This window comes from Pogoniulus pusillus, chromosome 11, assembly GCF_015220805.1.
Source record: "Pogoniulus pusillus isolate bPogPus1 chromosome 11, bPogPus1.pri, whole genome shotgun sequence".
Taxonomy (NCBI): Eukaryota; Metazoa; Chordata; class Aves; order Piciformes; family Lybiidae; genus Pogoniulus; species Pogoniulus pusillus.
This window is the reverse complement of record NC_087274.1, coordinates 9,969,174-9,991,409: the sequence shown is the minus strand read 5'-3', so window position 1 is coordinate 9,991,409 and position 22,236 is coordinate 9,969,174. Positions and strand designations below refer to the sequence as shown.

At 49.2% G+C, this 22,236-nt stretch overlaps 3 protein-coding genes across 6 annotated transcripts; 1 reads left to right on the top strand and 2 right to left on the bottom strand.

Annotated features, from left to right (window-relative positions):
- Window positions 1-1,905: 1,905 nt before the first annotated feature.
- Window positions 1,906-15,661, bottom strand: JMJD6 (jumonji domain containing 6, arginine demethylase and lysine hydroxylase). The gene is made up of 7 exons (XM_064150935.1): window positions 15,392-15,661; window positions 14,138-14,526; window positions 10,814-11,100; window positions 9,449-9,584; window positions 9,195-9,333; window positions 8,131-8,258; window positions 1,906-5,665 (listed from the first exon to the last, which is right to left on the bottom strand). The coding sequence occupies exons 1-7, from the start codon at window positions 15,518-15,520 to the stop codon at window positions 5,629-5,631; spliced, it is 1,245 nt and encodes a 414-aa protein (XP_064007005.1). The 5' UTR covers window positions 15,521-15,661; the 3' UTR covers window positions 1,906-5,628.
- Window positions 15,662-16,008: 347 nt separating this feature from the next.
- METTL23 (methyltransferase 23, arginine) lies at window positions 16,009-18,833 on the top strand. Its single transcript, XM_064150936.1, has 5 exons — window positions 16,009-16,272; window positions 16,376-16,480; window positions 16,569-16,806; window positions 17,125-17,209; window positions 17,515-18,833. The coding sequence occupies exons 1-5, from the start codon at window positions 16,099-16,101 to the stop codon at window positions 17,684-17,686; spliced, it is 774 nt and encodes a 257-aa protein (XP_064007006.1). The 5' UTR covers window positions 16,009-16,098; the 3' UTR covers window positions 17,687-18,833.
- Window positions 18,143-22,236, bottom strand: SRSF2 (serine and arginine rich splicing factor 2). 4 transcript variants are annotated; one of them, XR_010303973.1, is made up of 4 exons: window positions 21,531-22,236; window positions 20,365-21,156; window positions 19,593-19,705; window positions 18,143-19,058 (listed from the first exon to the last, which is right to left on the bottom strand). XR_010303973.1 is itself a non-coding variant. In XM_064150937.1 (3 exons), the coding sequence occupies exons 1-2, from the start codon at window positions 21,890-21,892 to the stop codon at window positions 20,853-20,855; spliced, it is 666 nt and encodes a 221-aa protein (XP_064007007.1). In that variant the 5' UTR covers window positions 21,893-22,235; the 3' UTR covers window positions 18,143-19,705; window positions 20,846-20,852. The 4 variants fall into 4 exon arrangements, 1 of the variants encoding a protein (XP_064007007.1); XR_010303972.1 differs by having other exon boundaries at window positions 18,143-19,705; window positions 20,365-20,468; window positions 20,846-21,156; XR_010303971.1 differs by having other exon boundaries at window positions 18,143-19,705.

The window sequence follows — 22,236 nt, the reverse complement described above, 5'->3', positions numbered from 1 at the left end:
GTGCCCAGCTCCGGGAAAGCAGAGCTGCGGGGCACAGCCCTGCTGGGCTGCAGCGCCGCGTCCCAAGCCTCTGCCCGCCGTGCGGTGGGGCAGGCGCATGAGTGCGCTGCCCCCTGTCGGGAGGAGAGGGCTCTGCAGCGCTGCGACACGGCCCCGGCCGCGCACAACAGCGCCTTTGACCGGCTCCAGCCCCCGCCGGGGGAGCGAGGCGCTGGGGGACAGCTGAGGAGTTCCACCGACAAAGGGGGATTCAGGAGAGCTGCGGTGACAGCTGCTGCGGGAAGCAGGCCATAAACACGCTGTGTGGCAAGAGGGACTGGGCTCGGCTGTCTCTCTGCAGCCCAGGCCGCTGAAGCAGGCACTGCACCCAGTCTGCCCAGTGTAACGTGCTGAGCAGCTGGGAGAGCCTTCTGAAGGCACAGCAAGGGACCCGCTACGCCACGTCCACGTTCTCTCTGCTACAGCACATCAACTGTGCCGGCAGCGGCTGCGCAGAGCTCCTCTGCTCACACATTGGCAAAGCAAGGTGGGGCACAGGGCCCCTCTCTCCACCACAGCTGTAACCAAGGATGGGTCTATAGCCTCCTGCAAGGGCAGGTGAGCAGACACATAATGGTTTCTGATGGGGGGAGTGGCAGCTGCTGCTTTACACAGACCTCAGCAATGCACGCAGCACCTGTCCCAGAGGATTCTGTGTTCCCAGGTCCTTCAAGAACCCATTTTCCTGCCCGTTTAAAGACCAGTCATGTCCCCAGTCACCAACACCACTTACCCATTGCCAAGCACAGCAACATCCTCTCTGCCATAATGCCAGAAACCAGAAGGTATCCCAAGAAAAGTCACCACCCTTGCTCTGTTCTCCAGCTGACTCAGGTGATGGAGGTCACCAACCTCTCTGGCTGCCTGGGTGTGAACTCAGAGTCAGTTCCATTCACAGGAAACTCAACACCACAGACAGAGTTCAGCCCTCCAAGAGGTTGGAGGTAGCACAGAAGGGCAGGGCTGGCCGTAGCTTGCTGCTTGAGCTCCCATTACTAACCCCTTGCAAGCTAGGCCTCTGGTCTCAGCCAGTACAGCTCCTCTACCAACACATTCCAAGTCACTTTCCAGTCTAATCCCCCAGCTAAGGCAGGCCCCCAGTTGTTCATAGTCTTCAAAGTTTTGAGCCAGTTGTACCATGGGCTTTGCCCTCGAAGGCAAGCTGACAGAAAGTGATAGCAAGCCAAAGCTCCCAGAGTGGCAGTCAGGCCGGTCCTGAGAGCAGGCACAGCTTTGGGTCTAAACAAGGCAGTGCTGCATCAGAAAAGCAGTTCTGAAATCCTCCTTCAGCCTTGCTTGCACAGCTGGGACACAGCTGGGCCAGCTGCTGCTCCTCCACCACTCTGCTCCTGCCAACAGGCTGCACAGATGCTCCCCGTGGTGGCAGCTCCTCAGTTTCAGGTCCTTCTGTGGGAAGAGAAGACACCCAAGGGGGACAGGCATCACATACAGATGGGGAGCCACCAGCTCTCAAACCAGAAGGGAGATGGAACAATTCTATCTTTTTGAACACATTTCTAAATGCCTCTATGCACCAGTGTGGGGTGGCAAAGGAAACACAACAAAAGGCTTCTTGTGTCAACCCAGAGGACAAGGAAGGGGCAAAAAGCACAGGCTGCAGCCTGGTAACAACACCACAGCCACAAACTCTCCCAGACTCACCACAGCAGTGCATGTAGTACACATCCCTCCACCACAGAGAGTACATCACATAGGAGACAACTTGAGAAAGCTCCCAAAGCCTCCCCCACAGCTATCACCTGAACATCATTTTGCATCCTGCAGGGCTCTGGCAAACAGGTGGAGACCTGTAGGGCCAGGTTTTTTTTTCAGATCATGGTTTTAAAAAGGGACCAGCTGGGAGGATAATGCAAAATAATTGATTTTATTTAAAATAAAAAGCAAAACCACAATCATCCAAACAAGACAAAGAGTATCCCAGCTCTGCTGGATGGGGTGACAAAAGCAGCTAAGGACACTGGCAGGGCTGGAGCTGACAGTGTGACTGTCAAATGGAGCAGTAAGCTCCTTCCTTCCCTCCCCGTGCAAGGGGGATGCCAAAACCCACCCCATGACAGTGAGCCCACAGGCATTTCAGATGGGACTCAGCCAACAGCCTTGCTTCCTGCCCTGCCATGGCTGGGGACTCAGGGAGGACAAGGGGCTTGGTTAATTATGAAAGAGGTTGCTGTCCTTCTAAGCACTTGGAGAGGCTTCATGTAACTGAGAAGACAAACTAGAGCCAGCACAGCCAAGCTGGAGAAGGGAGGAAGGTCTGTCAAGGCTGCCTCAGTGTCACCTGCTCCCACAGCACTTGTGCAGAGAACAGGTGCTGAGATCAGCCCCTGCTGCCCACAGCCACAGCTCTGGTGGGTGCTTGTTTACTCCTGAATTGGCACAGCAGACAAGCCTGCATTGGTTACCAGGCTCAAAAGCACGGCCAGAGCTCACAAATCCCTCTACCCTTCTCTGGAGCAGGCAGGACACTGACACTGGTTTGCAGAACCCAAAGGCAGCACACAGCTCTCAGCCTGGGACAGCCCAGGAAGCACCACGGTGAGGCTGAGGTGGAGCAGGGCTGCTGCTTGGGGACTCAGGGGGACAAGGGGCCACTGGGTCTGGATGCTGAAGCACAGCCTGCTACATCCAGGGCTCTACAGTACACAAAAGCAGTGGGGTTGGAACAAGAAAGACGTGGATGCCCCACCAAGCACAAGCTTGGAGAAGTGAGAGCACAAAACCCATGCTCCCCAGTCAGCCTGCCACGAGCATGGAGTTAGGCACTAGGGGAGCACAGTTTAACTTCATTCCTCACTCACCCAGCCTGGAAGGAGGGCCTGGGAAACACCAGCTCCCCCCTTCCTGTAAGGCCAGTGGAGCTGACTCCCTGATGAGAGAGAATTTAATCTAGTCCTATTTTTAAAAAGCCCTGATCTAGCAGGACCTCCTGTTTAGAGCAGGGCATGAGATGCCAACAGATAAACTCTGGTGAAAACAAAAAGCCTTGTTTTGCTACAGGTTATGTACCACACAGCAATTCTGGAAGGGCCACCACAGAACACCACGTGGCCAGGAGTGCTGAACAACATCCTCAGTGTTCTCTGCTACAAGAAGGCAACACCAGGTTAGGAAGTCTCAGGTTGCTCAGGATGTCTCAAACGCTTTTTGTGGGAGGATGACTTCAAAGCATCTTACACAGTAATTACATTTCAGCCTCACAACACCCCTGTGAGGTAGGTATTTTCCTCCTAATAACACAAAGCTAGAAGCTCACCTATTTGGCCGAGGCTAGAGCCTGCAAGTGGAAGAACCAGAGATCCCAGGAGTGCCAATTCCCAGGTAGTCTGAACAGACAGACCTTTGTCTCCTATCAGAAAGTGCCTTGTGGAGGAGTCAGTGCCGTCCTGCTGGTACCACAGGCCTGCAGTCCCTTCCCCACACACTGCTTTCCTGTGAGGGATGTCAAACAAGCACAGGCTTCATCTGAAATGGTTTTCCTTTGCACTGTGCAAGAGTTCATAGGCACAGAAGAATCCTCTGCACTCTGGCTCTCCTGCTGTGCTGCTGGTGACAGAGGGCCGCTTTCCCAGCACAGCCATCAGGCTTGCACCAACATTTTAAGCAGATTGTAAGGCTGCAAAACTGAACTCTGCAAACCAAAATCCAACTGCAAGTGACAGCACTGACACACTAGCTGTCAGGCCACAGCTCTCCATAGGCTCCCCTCACCACAACAGAGCCAAGATTTCTGAGCCTTCACCTCTCCAGGCTCTCACATTCCTTCACAAGGCAGCAGCTGCAGCCTGCTCTGAGGTGACACAGCTTGTGCTGGCTCCCAGGCTGTCCAGGAAAAAGGCAGCCCTTGGCCAGGAACAGCAGGAGTCTGAGAAGTTGTTTTAAAATGAAGTAATCCTGCGGAAGAATATGCAGCAGTCTACAGGGCATCTGTGCTCACTTACAGCTGCCCATCAGAGGGAATTCAGAGCCTGAACTGTACAAAAAACCCTTCACTTTCTCCACTTTTCCACCACTTTGTCACTCCTATAGAAGATGACTAGCACAGAAGATTCAGAAACTGTGATTTCAGACCCTTTAGGACTCCCCTCTACAACAGGATGTGGTCTGAGCTCCAAGAAGAAGAGTTTTGAAATAGGAAGAGGTAAGGTTAAAAACAGATCAGAAACCCAGACAAACAATGTTCTGGCTCCCATCAAACCCAATGTGAGCAAGGAAGTCACAGTTAGGGCTGCCAGTCTGCTTTTGAACCCTGCTCCCAGTGCCTGGGCATTACTGCACGTTTACTACACACTTCCCACTGCTGCTTTCCAATTTCCTCTCCCACAGGAGAACAGCTGAAGTGAGATCAAATACCCATTCCCAGAGAGCACCCAAGGAAGCACTCCAGCCCAGCTGTGCTGTTCAGATGGAAAAGGAGGATCATTTCCTTGCAGCACAGACACCCCTCTTCTCTTACACTACCAAGCACAAGCCCCTGCTAAAACACCCAACAGCTCCAATAGATCCCTTGGGGATGAGAGCTTTACCTGGCATAATACAAACAGCACCTACACAGACTTAAGCAACACATTGCAATTTTAAACAGCATGAAACAAAAATAACTTCCCCTCCCCATCCTTTAAAATTGGCACTGCAAGTTCTAGGGACACATCTGAACAAGAAACCTCAAAGCAAAGCTATTTAGGTATGTGAACTGCACTGGCCTGCACGAGCCCACAGCCCTGTCACTGCTTGGTGTTTAAAACCCAGCAACCGTTGTGATCCTGTAAGAGTCAGACCTCCTCAGTGGTTGCTTAATGCTAAGCATCACACCTGCACCTAAAGGCTTGGAATTACTGCCAAATGCTGACTTGTTCCCCACAGTTTTTGCTGTACAAGAAACTCCAAAGATTTTCTTGCTCCGTCGAGCTACTGATAGCAAGGTTCTAGCACATCTTTGATACCACCAGTCATCATGATAGACAAGAGCAAAACAAATGCACTGTTGCTGGTTAAGCTGTTGCACCTGTATGTGTGCAGATGAGGCCCACAACAGATGCTTTGGGTCGGTGGTCACTTTTGCTTGAAGTTGCTTTCGTGTCTGCAGCATTTGCACCACCTTTCCTTCCTGAAACCGTGGTGGGAGATCCGCCAGACTTTTGGACAGGCCCAAGGGGCTGGTGTTCCTCTCTCCTCAAGTGTACAGGACAACATGTAAACATATGACAGTCTCAAAGCAAGGCAGGTCTGGGCACTGACCTGCTGGTTTTAAAAAGAGTTCCTTTAAAAAACTGACCATCACCTTTGTTGCCAGCAAGGTGAACCGTTCCATTCCTGGCTGGGTCGTTAGTGCACTCACTCGGGGCGTGGAGGGGACAAAGCATTGCACGAGAACGTAGAGATGGGACCTGCTCCTAGAGGGCATCCAGGAGCCAGCCTTTGACAGCACAAAATGGAGATGGTCTGGGTTGAGGAAGAGTGACAAAAGCTTAAGGACCGTGAAAAATAGAAGCAGAAGGGGGTAGAACAGAGCTGGCTGGCTGCTAAGGGAGCTTGAATTGGCAGCTGCCTCTAGGTGGGTGTTGGTATCTCTCAGGGGTAGCTGCGGCTTCCACAAGATTCCCTAATCCTGCCAAAGAAAACAGAAGTACAACTGCCTGTCAACAACCACAGCACTTCCCCTCCTATCAAGACAAGAGATCACAGCACAGAGGTTAATGGCATGCACACTAGTCCTACAGAATTAGACAGGTTTTGTGTTTGGAGCTGTTTCTATCTCCTAACCCATCACACATCTAGAGCAAAAAACCCACCCATCCTCCCAGTCAAACACAGAATCACTTCGTTGGAGGTCTTTTCCAACCAGAACAAGGTCACCAAGTCCAACTGTCAACCTAAGTCCACCATGGCCCCAAGTTTCACGTGCATAGGTTTTCTGCACACCCCCAGGAACAGTAACTTCACCACAGCATCACAGAACATTAGAGGTTGGAAGGGACCTTCAGAGATCAAGTCCAACCCCTCTGCCAAAGCAGGATCACCTTGGGTAGTCCGCATGGGAATGAATCCAGGCAGGTTCTGAATGTCTCCAGAGAAGGAGACCACCTGCCTGGGCAGCCTGTTTCAATGTCTGGCCACTCTTTTAGTAAAGAAATTGTTCCTAGTATCTAACCTAAACCTCTCTAGCACAACTTCAGGCCATTTCCTCTCATCACCTGAAAGAAGGGACCAGCCCCCACCCTCACCTAAGCCTCCTTTCAGAGAGTTGCAAAGAGCAATGAGGTCTCCTCTCAGCCTCCTATTCTCCAGACTAAAGAAACAATTCCCTCTGTTGCACCTCTTAAGACCTGTTCTTATTGACACACAACAGACAGGAGGGAGAACAGTGAAATCTGGTGAGCAAGTGCCAGGCACTCTGCTCACTTTTAGTATTTAGGGTATTTATATGAACAGTGGAAATGCAAACTTAAAACTGCAGAGCAGTCTCAGGAGAGCAGATCAGCTCATGTGCTCTGCATCCTTACAGCTTGGGGAGGGAGCTTAAAACAAGTTCTCCATTAAGGTTTGTTATCTCCTGCTAATCATTCCCTGCCTGGAATCAGTGGCTGCTGAAATGGGATTGGACCCTACCATAACAACGTGTTAAAAACCTCCAGGGCAAACTAAGCAGTCAGCACAGTTTTCTCCAAGTGCTTAAGGATGCTCTGTACTTGCAAGTCAGTTGCATGCAGTCATGAGCAGCCCTGGAAAACGGGAGAGCACCAAAGCACAGCACAAGAATGGCAACAGGTCCAGGAGGAAAAAGGCAGCAGCCCTCACTGGGAAGTCAAGCATGAAACTGGGAATTTGGATTTACTTGGGTAAATTACCATTGCATATGGCACACAACAGGTCAGAGGATGCCAATCTGGGAGCATCCAACAGCTTGGTAACTGGACAGCAGCCTAACGCAGACAGGCAGATACAGAAGCATCTTAACCAAACCACAAGGAGTTGGCTTAAGAATTCTGGCAACCCTCTGAGAAAAATGCTTCCTTTCACCAAGAATTTAAGCTCCTCCCTGCAGCATACTCTCAGATTCTCAGTGTTTCACTGGTTTTAAACCTGGCAAGTCCAGAAAACTTCCTTCCCTAAGCAACAGTTATTCTTGGTTCTGTAATATTATCGTTCCCTCCATCCAGACTGAGTAGAAACCTGCTCTCTAATCGCTAAATCCAGCTGGGGTTGTTTAGCCTAGAGAAGAGGTGACCTCATTGCTGTCTACAACTACCTTGTAGGGAGGATGTAGCCAGGTGGGGTTGGTCTCTTCTGCCAGGCAAGCGGCAACAGAACAAGGGGACACAGTCTCAAGTTGTGCCAGGGGAAGTACAGGCTGGATGTTAGGAGGAAGCTGTTGGCAGAGAGAGTGATTGGCATTGGAATGGGCTGCCCAGGGAGGTGGTGGAGTCACCATCCCTGGAGGTGTTCAAGAAAAGCCTGGATGAGGCAGTTGGTGCCATGGTCTGGTTGACTGGATAGGGCTGGGTGCTAGGTTGGACTGGATGATCTTGGAGGTCTCTTCCAACCTGGCTGATTCTATGATTCAGGATCAATTTTGCCTTGAATACTTGAAACAGTGAGCCAGACTGAAGTAACACAGGCACAATTAAGAGAAACTGTGTAACTACTTGAAGGTTTCCTGTTTGGACAAGTCATTGAAACTTGAGTCTTGCTGACCATTCCTCAACCTTTAAGTATGTATTATTCATCTGTGTTCTTTCAAAGGGCACAATTAAAACCTCCCATCTCTCCCAAAGAAGAAAATACTTTCTCTATTAAAAGAGACAAGTAGGAAAAGTAATAAAATTGTTTATTAAATAAAAAAGTAATTTATTTATATATGTATTTGTATATCTAACTTATCTCAAGAATCTTAATTTTCAGTTTGAAGCAATTAACCCACAGAGGGAAGATACTGGCCATCTGCTTTACACTCTGTAAGCAACCCTTTGCTCTCCACCCTCTGTCCTGAGAAATTGCCCTGTCTGAGATCTGCCAGCTCTGCCTCCTATTGTCTTTTGGCTCGTGTAAACACAACAGTCGCCATCAGGTCACCTGGAGGAGCTGCGTTCTTTGCTGACACAGTCGTCCTGGGAAGTGGTATCTCCGTTGCCCATCATACTGCACGTCCTCCTCTTTTTCCTGCGGTGCATCATCCCCTCTGTCTCAGAGCCAGAGTCACACTGAAGCATGAAGAGGTGAAATCACAATTCAGATAAAACTGAGTAAACAATTTGTCACCCGGAGAGCTGCCTCAGCAACTCTGAATAGTCAGCAATCAAGGAATGCTATTGTAGATTAGACATATGAAAGGAAGCTCAAGCAAAGCGTTTAGAAACCAGAATGGCTTTGTTCTTAGTTTTCATCAATGACTAAGCTGGCTTGGGGCAAGACAACATATCCTTTCGGCTCCTAGAAGGACTCAGTTTTCCAAGAGCAGAGTTAGGTGCCTAGAAAATCCCTTTTTGCAACTGACAGTCTCTGGTTTGGACCTTCTGCCTCTCCATTTTCTCAAACATTCATTTTGTAGCTACATAGGCAGGGTTTAGCTAAAGGAGTGACACATTTCTGTAGAAAATAAACACATATCAGACAAACCAAATTCATCTGGTAACACAGAGACTGCAGCAAACAGAACATAGAACCATAGGCTCCTCCACCACTTAAACAGAATCACAGAATGCTTTGGGTTGGAAGGCACCTCCAAAGGTTTAGTCCAACCCTACCTTGCAGGCAGCAGGGGCATCCTCAGTTAGATTAGGCTGCCCAGAGCCCTGTTGAGACTCACACTGAATATCTGCAGCAATGGGGCCCCAACCACCAGCCCGGGCAACCTGCTTCAGTGTTCTACCACCCTCATGGTAACGAGCCTGTTCCTAACATCCAATCTAAATCTGCTCTTCTTCAGTTTGAAGCCATTTCTCCCTGTCCTATGACCACAAGGGGTAAAGACCTGGTTTAGATGCTTTCTATTAATTTCATAGAGTAGTTTAGTTTGGAAAAGACTTTTATGATCATTGAGTCCAACTGTTAGCATAGCCAAGTTCACATGAGATGAGGCATGGAGAAGCCAATCTAACTGCAGGACGTGGATCATCTGCTGCAGCAAAAGGCATTACCTCTGAATCTGAGTCTGAGGAGCTGGAACTTGAGGAGCTGGAAGAGTCACTGGAACTATCAGAAGCAATACCAGTGGACTCCTGCAGGTCAACTGAATCAGCCAAGGCTGCCAAGTCAGGGTGTTCCTGCTTTAGGATCCTAAACAGTTAAATGTCAGGGTTAGCCTCTGAACAGTAACACTGCACATAAAGCAAACAGGGTATTTGGGGGTTTTAAATAGAGAAGATGGAAAGAAAGCAACTAAACCTCTTACCTGTACCATTTCCTTGACAGTTTGGGTCTCCCTCTTACCGTTTTGTGCCACACCACAGGGAAGTTGGTACAGCTGGCAAAGTTTTGTGTGATGGCAATGGTTGTGTCAAGATTGAGAACTACGTGCCACCAGCCACCTACAAATACAGCACCAATGACCATTTCCAGCTACGGGGCAGGGAGCAAATTCCAGAACAGCCATGAACACACTTCCCTCATCAGAGAGGAAAACCTCAGCTTATCCCCCAAACCCAGGTGATTTTGCCATCATGCCATCTTCCCTCAGCCTTACTTTTGCATTCTCTGCTGCTTTACAGCTTCTCAGTGCTGTGACCATGCTACTCAGCTCACAAATAACGCTGAAGATCTGACCTGACAGCACAGCACTGGCTGCTGACAGCTTATTTAAACAGCAGGAGCCATTGTAGCCCAGACAGCACAGAGACAGTCTCTGTTAAGCTGGAGAGCACTCTCCATGCTGCTTTTGTAAGGTTCTTATGATTACAGACTAACCTTTCATTTAAAAATAGACACAAAACTGTTTCCCCACACAGGATAAAAATAGACAGTGCTGTTCTTGCAACCCACTTTGAACCTCCTGTAAAGACTAAGGAAACAGTTTAATGGAAGTTGACAGCTACAAAATCTTAACAGAAGGTACACTGAGGAGTCACCAATAAGTGCCAAAACAGTCACGAGGCACTCTTCAAAGTCTATATGGCAGAGGAAGACAACATGGACTAAACAATGCAGGATTTAAGGGTTAAAATTTGGCCCTGAACTCACCTGCTTTACCCACTGGCCACTTCATCTCCCAGTTTTAATGGGCACAGAATATAAGCCACTCCAAGGGAATAGCATCTTCACCAGATCTTTCTTTAGCTTTTGATTTCAAAAGCACGATGGAGCAGAGAGGTGGGTGGAAGGTGCCAGTGCCTTTAAGTAGTTGTTTTCCCACAGCTAAGAAAAAATCCTGTGCAGTCAGACTACCCAGGCTACAAAATTCAGCTGCTGCAGCATACAAAAACTCAGTTCTCTCTAGGAGAGAACACAAATACCTCCAGCATTTTATGTCTTGACAGTTTTCCATTACTGCAGATTAGTTCTGGATCACATTCTTGTGATGCCACATTCGTTTTGTCACCTGTAGCATGTGCAATCCTATGCATCAGGCCATATATGTCTCAGGACATTCATGAAATGACTGAACAGTCTCAAAACACACCTTGCCTCCTTGAAAGAGCTCAGAGTAGTTCTGATTCCAAGAGACTGGCCACATAAGAGTGGAAATAATCTCTCCATCTCTACTGCACAGAGATGTTAAAGTGCTGCTTTTCTCCTCCTGACTGGACAGATGAGTACATACCTGGCACAAAGACTGTCTCTCCTGGTTTCTGCAGGATTTCCAGGGGTTTGAATTCTGGAGGCCAGGTGGGGAGCTGTGTCCTGGGGTAGATGACATTGAACCAGGTGATGGCTTCATCCTGCTGGTTCCCTCCCTCTTCTCGCGTCACTTTGATCAGCTCTCTGGGAGTGCTGGTAGGGAACAGGCACCAACGCTTATGTCCTTGGACCAAGGCATTCCATGCACTGGTTCCCAAAGGATCGATGTGAATTCCTGTTCCAGAGCGAGGTGGGCCCATCACAAACCATCTGCATGGGGAAGAAAATCCCTTTAGTCATAGAGAAAGCACATAGCTACCTTCTATTCTCTTATTAGACAGGAAATTACAGCTGATAATTGCACAAACAGAAATCCTTCATTTACCTTCTTGAGATCATCAGGCTTATGCTGTAGGGAAGGCATAACATGGCCTTAACCTAAAAACCCACATGAATTGGGACAAGAATGACACTGAGACAAGAAAGTGAAAGAGGCTGTTTATATGTCACAGCTGCATGGTTTTAAACAGCTGTCCAATACAATATCTATTGATTTCAAGGCTGCTGAATGGAATTAAGTCACAGCAGCCTGGTTTTGGGTTCTTACTGCTCAGAGGAATTCTCCTAACCCTATGGTTTTCCAAATGTTGCTACTCAGATGGATCCAGAGCTGCAGAACAATGAGGAAGAAATAAAAGACAACACAAGTAAGGAAGAAAGTTATGCAACCCTGGCCTCCCTCAATGCCTTCTAGCACTCTGACAAGAGGCTTTTCATTCTAACATTCAACTCGATGGAGCTTATTCTCCAGTGGCCAGTCAGGGTTTGGTGTATGTTCTCATTCACCATTTACATGGTTTATTTCTCCCCACAGAGAACTTCATCAACGACACACATTTAACCGCAGCAGCACCTTCAAACGCTGGTTTCCCCTCTGAAGGATGGCTGGTAAGGCTTTGCCATACCAGACATAGCAGTGTGAATGAGGTGACTTAGTATCAAGAGGAGAGAGGAAAAACACTACAATAACATTAATGGGCACAGAGAGGGTACAAACAGCCCCCGTTGTGTGCTCACAGGCAGGTGATACCCAGCAAGAGGTTCAGAAAACACCACAAGTCAGCAACATAGCAATAACTGTTTAATGAGCACAGAGAGGGTACAGATACCCTCCATCCTGTGCTGACAGGCAGGTGATACTCAGCAAGAGGCTCAGAAAACACCACAAGTCAGCAAGCTCTTCCCCTCCCCTTTCCAGCACAGGTAAATTAAACTGTTTTTGAAGTATCCTTTGCTAACACCAATTGTGGGAGTGTGAGTTTATCAAGCCGAGCTCTTCCTGCTTCACAAAGCAGCCATAAAAACATGAATTAGCAGCTGTTTGTCACTTCTACTGTCATTTCACTCTTTAGATTCACATTAGCTTGGGAGAGCTAATTAAACCACAAAAAGAACAGCCAAAGCTTCTACAAAGAAATTAAGCACACGAGGATCCACCTGGTACACAGACAGACACTACTCAGTGCCATTTTTCTGACTGCAACCTCAGTCTACGCTGGGAGGATTTTAAACTCATTTAGCAACACTCTCGTTCATCAGCATCTTCCTCCAGGTTTTTGATTCACCATGAACCTAACCCAGTTTGCCACAAGCTATCACATTTACTGCTAAAAACTTTACAACCAGGAACTTCAATTTAAAAGCAGAACCACCCTACAAACACCACCCTCCTCCCCAGTTAAAATAGCTGCTTCAGTAAACAGCTTCCAAAAATTACTGCCTTTACCTTGAAGAGGAACAAGTCCAATGGAGATGCTCTAAATCACTACACTTCAGCACACCTCTCAGTCCAGAGGTCCTTCATATCCTCATCCTACCATTAGAAAATTTGTTTCATGTTGGATTATTAAACAGCTCTCAAGCTTCTGCATACTCTTCATCTCCTCCTGCAACTAGATGAAACTAACTGCAAGAAGCATGAGTGAGCTCCCTTGCATCACTCATCTCTCAAAAAATGGTTAACGACCTCAAACGAACCCACATTTTCCAGAACAAAGGACAAGAATTGTAGGTATCAAGAGCACAAGCACAGAGTTGAGCATGTGCCTGTAGGAGGGGAGAGAGTAGGGCAAAGAGACAGCAATGAGAGTGAGTCACAACTACTTTACCTACCTACAACTGGGCCAAAGGATTGCCAGTGTATTCCATTTCTACTAGAGACAACACCTGGGGTACTTTTGCGTTTGATCACAGCACTGTGTGTTCCCTTTTCAAAGTGAATTACAGAATCAATCTGTTGCTGCAAAAGCACCTACACTTCAGGGATCTCCAACAGAATTCATTTCATGTTCCACTCCTGCAAAAGTACAACTGAACTAGAGAGACGAGAGGCTGCAGAGCACCATTATTCATTCCTTGTTCTACTCTACTTAAAAAACACCAAGCAATTAAAAAAACCACACCACAGCCTCATGTCACTCAAAGGGCAAAGCCTTCTCTGACAATTATAATGCTGCTGTCAAGCCTGTAATTACTTGGAAGGGTTCACCTTAAGCTCACACTGCTATGAAGCATTACACTAACACAGAGCAATCATTTTTGTATCTAATAACCCAAATACAAGGTGTTTGCTTTTGCTTTCAGGAAGTGTCATTTCAAGCTTTTACCAACCAGATGCAAAAGTTGAAAGGACTACTTAAATGTGAAATATTCTCTTCCAAAATCATATGAAGAGGAGCTAACTAGACTCCACGCTTCATACTAATCAAGCTTAAGATCTTTGCATTAAAAGGACTGACTCAGAATCGAACAAAATTCCACACTGTACATAAGGCACTTGTGTAGAACCCAGGAGGTAGTCCTGAGGGACTTGAAAATTTGGAAGCCAGAAGACACAGATGAGAAGGAATTAATCTTCCTAACCTTCAGTAACTGTGCTTTTTTAATTTTAATCTAAAAAAGTGAGGTAAATTAAAATAGTAACAACAATAACAGCCAGGAGCACCAAAACCTGTCACAGCATTGCTGGAAGAACCAGAAACTGTGATAGACAATTAAGACAATCTGCCCTTCCCTCCCTCTGGTTTAAAGACATTCCTTTTGAAAAGAGCAGCTCATAAAAATCACTAAGGTTGGAAAAGACCTCCAAAACCAAATCCAACCTTCTACCCGACACCTCCATGACCACTAGACCATGTCCCCAGATGTAAAGCCATCGTTTTGATTTATACAGGACAATCACACTTAGTTGTGAATAGTTAACAAGATGGAAAGTACCTACTTGGATCTTACTGTCACCGTACTATACCTGTAAGGTGGCCTTCGTTTCTCCCCTGCATACTGAAACAGGTCATCAGTGAAGAATTTGGGTACTTTGTAGTCCTCCAGCAGTTTCCTGCGCTTGGGATGCTCTCCATAACTGCTGTCAAAGATGTAGAGGGGGCTGTCATCACGTGTGGTTTCCATATACTCTATGTAGTATTTCATCTTCATCTTCACAGAATAACCGTCATTGTCCTCCCCACATTTGAACTTCTGGTTCCTGTACTTGCGTTTCAGCCGTTCCAGAGTCCACTTCTCTTGGGCAGACCAGCCCACCTGGGCATTCAGCAGGACTACAGGCTTGTAAGGTTTTTCATAACGCTCCACGAATTCCTCTACTGTTAACTGGAGTGCATCTGCCCTCTCCACGTTATCCTGGGGAACCAAGAATACAGAACAGACTGTGGGACAAACTAACACCCCAGAACCACACTTTCTAAGCGTGGAGGAGCCTCACAGTCATACTTTATACACCACGAGGCTATCAAACTGCCTACATGCTATTTTAAGCTCCCCGAGGCTGCAGCTCTATTTCTCATGCCTGCTTCTTGCACCCATCAGCAACACCAGCAGGCTGAAGCCGCTTGGCATCGCTCCCCACAGAGAAAAAAACCCAGGCAAGGAGACCATCCCTGCTCAGTTGGCTGCCAGTTCCCTGCTGCACTTCCTCCCGGACCCCGGGGAAAGCACCTGGGAATTACGTGGGCGCTCCTGCCTTGAGGGTGCCCACCCATCGCGGCGGAGCCCTGACCTCCCGCCACATCTCGCCACGTGGAATGCAAAAGGCTGCGGATGCTGCTTGACCTCCCCTTCCCTGACCTGACCTGACCTCGGCACCTTTTGAGGGGCCCCAGCTTTCATAAAGGGCTCCTTCCCCGCTTCCATCCGACTTCCTTGCACCATTCTGCTCAGAGACCCCCCCCATTCCCCCACTATCCCCCCCCCCCCCCCCCCCCATTCCCCCACTATCCCCCCCCCATTCCTCTTCGGAACCCTTCAGTCGGAGTCGCCGCCGTCCCCTGCTCTCCTGATGGCTTCCCTATTCCTTCCAGATCTCCGCTTCCCTGAGCCCTTTCCATTGCCCTCTGGACCCCCGCAGTGGCCCTTCCATCCTTCTCGGGCTCCCGTTCCCCACCCGTCTCGTTCCCTTCACAGTTCCTCCAGCCTCCATCGCCCTGCTCCCCTCTCGTTCCCCTCAGCCTCCGCCACAGCCCTGAGGCGAGGCGGGGCCGGGGCACACCTTGCAGGCAGCAGGGCTGAGGGGAAAGGTCTCGCAGTAGTTGTGCCGGGTCCAGTCCAGCGAGTCCTTCAGCTCGGGTCGGGCGCTGCGCTTCGCCTCCCGGATCCGCTTCTTGCTCTTGTGATTCATGGCAGCAGCGTTAGCGGCAGCGCGGGGGGCCCTTACTGCTCCGCCGCTGCCCCAGGCCCCGCTCCGCGCCCGGCCCCGGCCTGGCCGCACCTTCGAGAAATTTCACCCCCTTGCCGCCGCTGTCGCCGTGGCTCCGCCTCCGCCGCCCGCCCATTGGCTCTCCGCACCGCCGTCTTCCGCCACGCCTCGCCCGCCCTCGGGCGCTGATTGGCCGGAGCCGCGGCACGGCCGGGCCGCCATGTCGGGAACTGCGGGCGACACGGGCGAGCGGGGAGCAGGCGCTCTCGGCCGCGCTGCCCCTGCCCCCTCGCCGCCGGGATCATCCCGGGAGCCCCAGCACCTCCGCCTTTCCCTTAGCTAGCCCCTGCTCCGTAACCGCCGCTTCCTTGACAGGAGCAAAGCGGCGGCATGCCACCCGGGTGATGCTGGGCCTCGCGGTGCCGGACAGCGTGGCGCCCGTCGCGGCACCACCGCGCGGGGAGGAGCCCAACCAACTCCGCGGCCCGGTTTGATCGCGACCCTGGGGAGAGGCTCCCCGCAGCGTCCCACCGCCGCTGCCACCGCCCGCGGCGCTCCGCATGACGCCACCTCCGGAGAAGGCACGGGTTGGTCGGTGGGGCCCGGTGCCACACGTGGGCCGCCCGCGATTGGCCGGCGGCGCTGGCGCGGACATGGCGGAGCCGCAGCGGCGCTGCGTGCGGCGGTACCGCTTCATCGAGGGGCCGGCAGCGCTGGCCCTGCGCATCCCCGAGGTATCGCCTCGGGACGGGGAGGGGTTGGCGGAGAAAGCGGGACCGGCGAGGCGCAGGGTAGGACAGAGTCCGCCTTGCCAGCGCAGTTCCCGGTGTGTTTCAGGTGCTGGACTCGCAGTACGGCATGTACGTGTGGCCCTGCGCCGTGGTCCTGGCCCAGTACCTTTGGGCGCACCGCGGAAGTCTGCCTGGCAAGCGAGTGCTGGAGGTACGGCTAACAGCCTCCTTGCACACCACCGCTATCTGTGCTTGCAGGGGCAGCTAGTCCCATCTCCATCATCACGCTGTGCTTTCAGATCGGTGCGGGTGTGAGCCTCCCCGGCGTGCTGGCAGCCAAGTGCGGTGCTGAGGTGACCCTGTCCGACAGCGAGGAGCTGCCCCAGTGCTTGCAGAACTGCCGGAGGAGCTGCCTGCTGAACCACCTGCCCCATGTACCTGTTATAGGGCTCACCTGGGGGCAGCTGTCTCCACAGCTGCTTGCCCTTGCACCTGTAGACATTATTTTAGGGTCCGACGTCTTTTTTGATCCAAAAGGTATGCAAATACTCTGGGCTGTCTTTGATTTGTGACAAACTACAAAGACTTAAACGTCCAAGTAGTACCGGGAACAGTCAAGAGATCAGGTTTCAGTTGTTATGGTGACACTGTGCTACTATGCTTGTTATGCTTGGGGTAATTCTAGCATTAAGCTGCCACAGAAATACCACTGGAGTCAGTAACTACTTAAGGCCATACTTGTCTCATACAGGTGTAGTTTGTCTTGTATTTATTATCATTTCACCTAACAAAGCTATTTTTCTGTGCCTAGAACCCAGACACTAACCGAGTCTGCTTCATGTTCCCAAACTGCAGACTTTGAAGATATTTTAACAACTATCTACTTCTTGCTGGAAAAGAATCCACATGCTCAGTTCTGGACTACTTACCAAGTCCGAAGGTAAAACTCTTCTGCACGTTAAAGACAAATTTTAATTGTCATTTCCTCTTAGCTCTTTGAAGTCTTAGAGGCACCAATCACCATACCGATTCCACAAAAGCCCCTCACCAGACTAGTATTAGCCAAGCAAATCCTAAGGGTGGCAGCCAGACCAGAAAGTCGAAGAATGGCCAGTTCACTGAGCTAGAATTGTTATGAACTCAGTGAGCTGTTGCATTTGTTTGGTGACAGCCTCTTGCAACTACTGTGCACACAAGTTAGGAACTTGGCTGGTATTTTAACACCCTGGTATTTTCTCTCCTCAGTGCTGACTGGTCTATTGAAGCTGTGCTCTGCAAGTGGAAGCTGAAAAGCACCCCCATTCCCTTACACTCCTTTGGTGCAGATAAGGAGAACTTGGCCAGCTCCTCTCTACCAGGAAGGCATACAATTGAAATGATGATCATCTCGCTAGCAGAACCAGGTGGTACTACTTGACTCTCTTCTTGCTGGTTCCCATGCAAGACTCTGCTGTTTCCTGGAGCAGTGAGCTGCAGAACAGTTCAATTTACAGCACACCTCTTGGTGTCTGGGAAGTGACTCCTTAGCAGTACCTCACACCACATGCACTGTGTGAATAAAGCTGCTCATAGCTCAGCTTTGGCTTTCGAGAATTTGCGTTCCTCAGAGACCATGAAATAGCTCAAAGACTACATCCCATTATGTAACCCACTGCACAGTTTAACAGCCTGATAACCCAAAAGACACAACTAAAATTCAGCTTAGCTTTGAAGAGAATTCCACCCTTTTGAGCTAGAAGATATCTCCATAAGATCCATTTCCCAGGACTGAAGCCTTTCATATTCCCAAAGCCACCTCCCCAGGTGGTTTTCAAACAGACCTGTGCAGACTGCTTCCAGCTCTGCAATTCTGGAACATACCAACTCCTCAGAGTTTGTAGAAAAGTACTTTTAATCCTCAATTAAGCCAGACTGCAAATATTCAGATGTTTCCATTCCCATTTAACATACATGCATGAAAGTTGACAAGGCATTACAGTAACCCTTGACACATGAAGTTACAATTCATTTGGTACCCAAATCAATATGATAAATCTTAACTGTAAGATCAGCCCCCCCATCCAGCAGCAGCCTGTTGAGTCAGGGCAAGCACAAAGCAAATGCAATTAGTACTGCTCAGTGTGTTATCTTCTGCAACCTGCCTGATTTCTGTGTTCATGGTTGATGTCCACCACTCACCACACAACATTATGGGTTAGTTACAATACCTGTTAAGTTTGCCCATAGTGATTGAAAAAGCAATCCCAGTGGATAAGATTTCTAAGCATTCAGTTACCATATAGAAGTTAAACATTGACAGTATCATTGCAGAAATCTTTTCAAGCTAAAAATAAGCTGACTCAGACATTAATTTGAGAAAAGTTAACACAGAAAAAAAATGTTTAATATTAACTACAGAGACAGTGGGTATAGTACAGAATGTCTTAAGCAAAAGATACACCAATCAGTACTTACAAAGGAATGAACCATTTCTTTCTTAACATTACATTTCTCATATGTAAGTTCGTATATGCAGGTTGGTAAGTTTTACCATTCTGGAAAAAATAAAGGTGTGTATATCATCAGCTAGATGTGCTCACTGTATGCTCCATTATTTTTACGCAAGGCCCGGGTGACTGGAAGTGCAGTTGTCAGGCATTTTAATTAACTGGACAGCCATTTGTTTCTGCACGACAAGGCATCGTTACACAGGAGCAATCAGGAGAAAACAGGAAACAGCCAAGCACTCTGCACTGCAACACGCCACCTTAACAGCTAACCAGCATTACTCAACTGCTACACAACTGCGCCTAGTGCACAAAAATACATAAGAGAAGAGATTAGAATTGAGTCTGATAAAACAATTCCTTTTCAAATATCAACTGTCACCTGAAAAGATTTCTACCAATTTGAATTTGAAGATACTATTTGAATTCAAAGTTTAAAATAATAATAGTAATTAAAAAACCAAACATTTACAATAAGTTTCAAATTAAAGTTCTGCAGAATTTTTAAAGGAACAAAGACAAAATTGAAAATACTTTGTTTTTTTTCTGACAGGGTTAGCTACTCAGCATAGAACGGCTGCACATTTCTTCAGTATGAAACTGGAGGCAGCAAATTACCCATAGGTTTTTTTTAATTTCAAATAAGTCAGCACTGTATAAACAAAAATGAAGTTTTACCTCAATTATCCAAGCCAATAATGAAATCGGTAGTCGTTCACTTCACTAAATTACAAGAAATTTGAATAACAGCAACAAAATGGCACATAAACTGTAAAATCTGCCAATTGAGGCGCAACTTAAACAAGTAAAAAGTTAGACAAAATGTTACAAAATAACCTTTTTCATCGGCTGGTTGCTCGTGCCAGGGGTCTCTCCAATGGACTGAAGACTCAAGCGATCTTTTCCCCCCAAAGGCGTCCTTTATGTGGGTTCTCATTTATCTGATGCATCTAGGTTTGAAGAGAGAGAAATTCAGACAGGTTTCTACCTTGTTCTCCTGGGGTTGTGTGGACGACTTCGGGTATACTGCTAGATGTGTTTCGACTGGCTTTGCCTAATTTAGTTCCAAGTTTTAGGAATTTCCATAGTGTTCCACCTCCCCCCCAACGTGCTGCTTTACTTCAGAGGCCAAATGTAAGCTTCTGTCAAAGTATTTAGTTAAAAGAAGAACAAGCATCAGGCTGTAGAGCAATCCAGCATTAATTTCAACTCAGCCTGTTCAACAATAGAGTATTAAAAGTTATATAAAAGTTATAAAACTAACACTTCTTCATCGAGACTTAACTAAGCTCTAATTAGCATTCAAAACAAAGTGACTAAATTTGCTACATTTATCTAACTTTAGCGCTAGCTCAGGCCCTTTCCTTTTAAAAAACAGGACCAAACAGTTTGAAGGGTTAAAGACACACTATCCTTTCCCCACCCGGTGTACTTCTCAAGATGCCTCTTCCAAGATGTCGACTCGAGGAAAAACTAGTTTCCACGGTTTTCTCGTCGCAAGGAATTTGCCACTTTGCTAGAACAGTTATTACCTCCAGTCAGATAACGGCCACTGAACCGATCTTCCGTTATAAAAGGATAGTGTATCTTTAACATTTTAAAGACAAACCTGCTCCAACACACGCCCACAGAAACTGGTCCCTGGAGGATCAGCCAAATCAGTTAAAATCTGCAATACTGGCCAATATTCTTTTAGCAAACAGGAGACCGCAGCTTTAAAGGGGAAAATGCAGATGTTGGATAAATACAGTAAGAAATAGTCATTTTCATCATAGGTTGCGTCTCATACAATATTTTTTTTTATTAAAACCAAGCCATTAATCTCTCAATAAAACATTTGCTCTGTAAAAAAAAACAACCAACAAAAAATTTCTCTGTAGAAAGCCCTTCGGTATTTAATTTCCCTAAATCAGTAACAAATAAACAAACAAAAAAAAGCACCGCTCAAGAAAAAAAATAAAATAACTAACAATGTGCCCCGTTAGGATTCACTTGGTTCGAGCTATTAATAGTCTAAGAACTACCCAACACCCCGGCTAAGTGCTACAATAAAGTAACATGCACCATGTGCCGATCCCGAGGTACATTACCATGAGCCTAGGAGGATACAGCTCCTTCTTCTTCCGGAGACTTGGGAGGGCTCTTAGACCTGGATCTAGAGTTGGATTCCCTCTTTGAGGCAGGGGGAGGGCTTCTAGATCTGGATCGTGATCTTGATCTGGACCGGGATCTGGAGACAGACGAGGACTTTGACTTGGATCTCCTGGCAGACCTGGACTTCGAGGTGGAGCGAGACCGAGAGCGTGTGCGAGAGCGGGACTTAGACCGACTGTAACGGGACCGACTGCGTGATCTAGAGCGGCTCCTGCTTCTAGACCGGCTACGACGGCGTCTTCTAGGGCTGAAACACAGCGAAAAAGAAAGCGTTAGGAGCTGGCACATGGGCAGCGCAACAGACTTCGGCGACTTCTTCGGGACAGGGAAGGCGGAACGGGACCCACGTGGGCACGAAAATGAGCGTTAAGAGGGCGCCATTGTTCAGAGCGAGTGGCCGGGGGCTAAAACTACTACAGAGCGCAGCCCTGCCGCGCCGAGGGCACTCCACGTGCCTCCGCTACGGAACTGCAACTCCTCTCTCCCAGCCCCGACACGCAACTCACTCGGAAAACGAAACGAAACCACGCGGCCACCTCCGGACGGGAGCACGCCTAAACCCCGTCCTTCCACCTCACGAACGAAGCTCCGCTGCCCCCCTGCCCACGTACAGGCGCTCACCTGCGGCTGCGGCGGCCGTAGCCACTGCTCCCGTAGCGGCGCGGCGGCGGCCCGCGCCGACTGTGGTGCGAGTCGGGCGGGCGGCCGTAGCGGGCCATCTGCACACGGAGCTCACGGCCATCCAGCACAGCCCCGTCCATGGCATCCATCGCGTCCTCGGCATCGCGTTTGTCGTGGAAACGGACGAAAGCGAACCCGCGGCTCTCCTTGGTGTAGCGGTCCCGGGGGATGTAGACGTCGCCTACGCGGCCGTACTTCTCGAAGACCCTCCGGAGCGTGTCCGGGGACGTACGGTAGGTCAGGTTGTCCACCTTGAGGGACGTCATGCCCTCCACGTCTGGCGGGGGGCGCCCGTAACTCATGGCGGGCAAGAGCCCCCGAGGGGTGGCGGCAGCCGAAGAGAATAAACCCGAAAGAAGGAGGACGAAGCGAGAGGCGGCGCGGCCCTAAGCGGGAAGCGCCTCACACCGGAGGAGGAGCGCCGGAGCGGCGGCCCAACTGAGTCCAGAAAGGAGGAGAGCTACAGGGCATAGGGAAAGGCCGCGGAGTCCCCAGCAGGACGATCCGAGCAGGCACCCACCTCCGGGATGCGAAGGGAAGGGCGGCTGAGGCCGGCGCGGCGGCGAGGCGCGGCAGCAGCCAGCCCTGCCCGGCGCTGCGAGGGAATGAGCGGGGCGCCGCCCGCGCGCGCCTACTTAACGCCACA

Excerpts from the sequence above, each read along its gene's own strand:
- METTL23 (XM_064150936.1), top strand. The coding sequence starts at position 16,099 with ATGACGCCACCTCCGGAGAAGGCACGGGTTGGTCGGTGGGGCCCGGTG. Across the intron at positions 16,273-16,375 it reads TGGCCCTGCGCATCCCCGAG|GTGCTGGACTCGCAGTACGG; the intron begins GTATCGCCTCGG and ends GGTGTGTTTCAG. Across the intron at positions 16,807-17,124 it reads CGTCTTTTTTGATCCAAAAG|ACTTTGAAGATATTTTAACA; the intron begins GTATGCAAATAC and ends CCCAAACTGCAG.
- JMJD6 (XM_064150935.1), bottom strand. The coding sequence starts at position 15,520 with ATGAATCACAAGAGCAAGAAGCGGATCCGGGAGGCGAAGCGCAGCGCC. Across the intron at positions 9,334-9,448 it reads CTGTCAAGGAAATGGTACAG|GATCCTAAAGCAGGAACACC; the intron begins GTAAGAGGTTTA and ends TTAACTGTTTAG. Across the intron at positions 8,259-9,194 it reads CCTCAGACTCAGATTCAGAG|TGTGACTCTGGCTCTGAGAC; the intron begins GTAATGCCTTTT and ends TTCATGCTTCAG.
- SRSF2 (XM_064150937.1), bottom strand. The coding sequence starts at position 21,892 with ATGAGTTACGGGCGCCCCCCGCCAGACGTGGAGGGCATGACGTCCCTC. Across the intron at positions 21,157-21,530 it reads TACGGCCGCCGCAGCCGCAG|CCCTAGAAGACGCCGTCGTA; the intron begins GTGAGCGCCTGT and ends GCTGTGTTTCAG.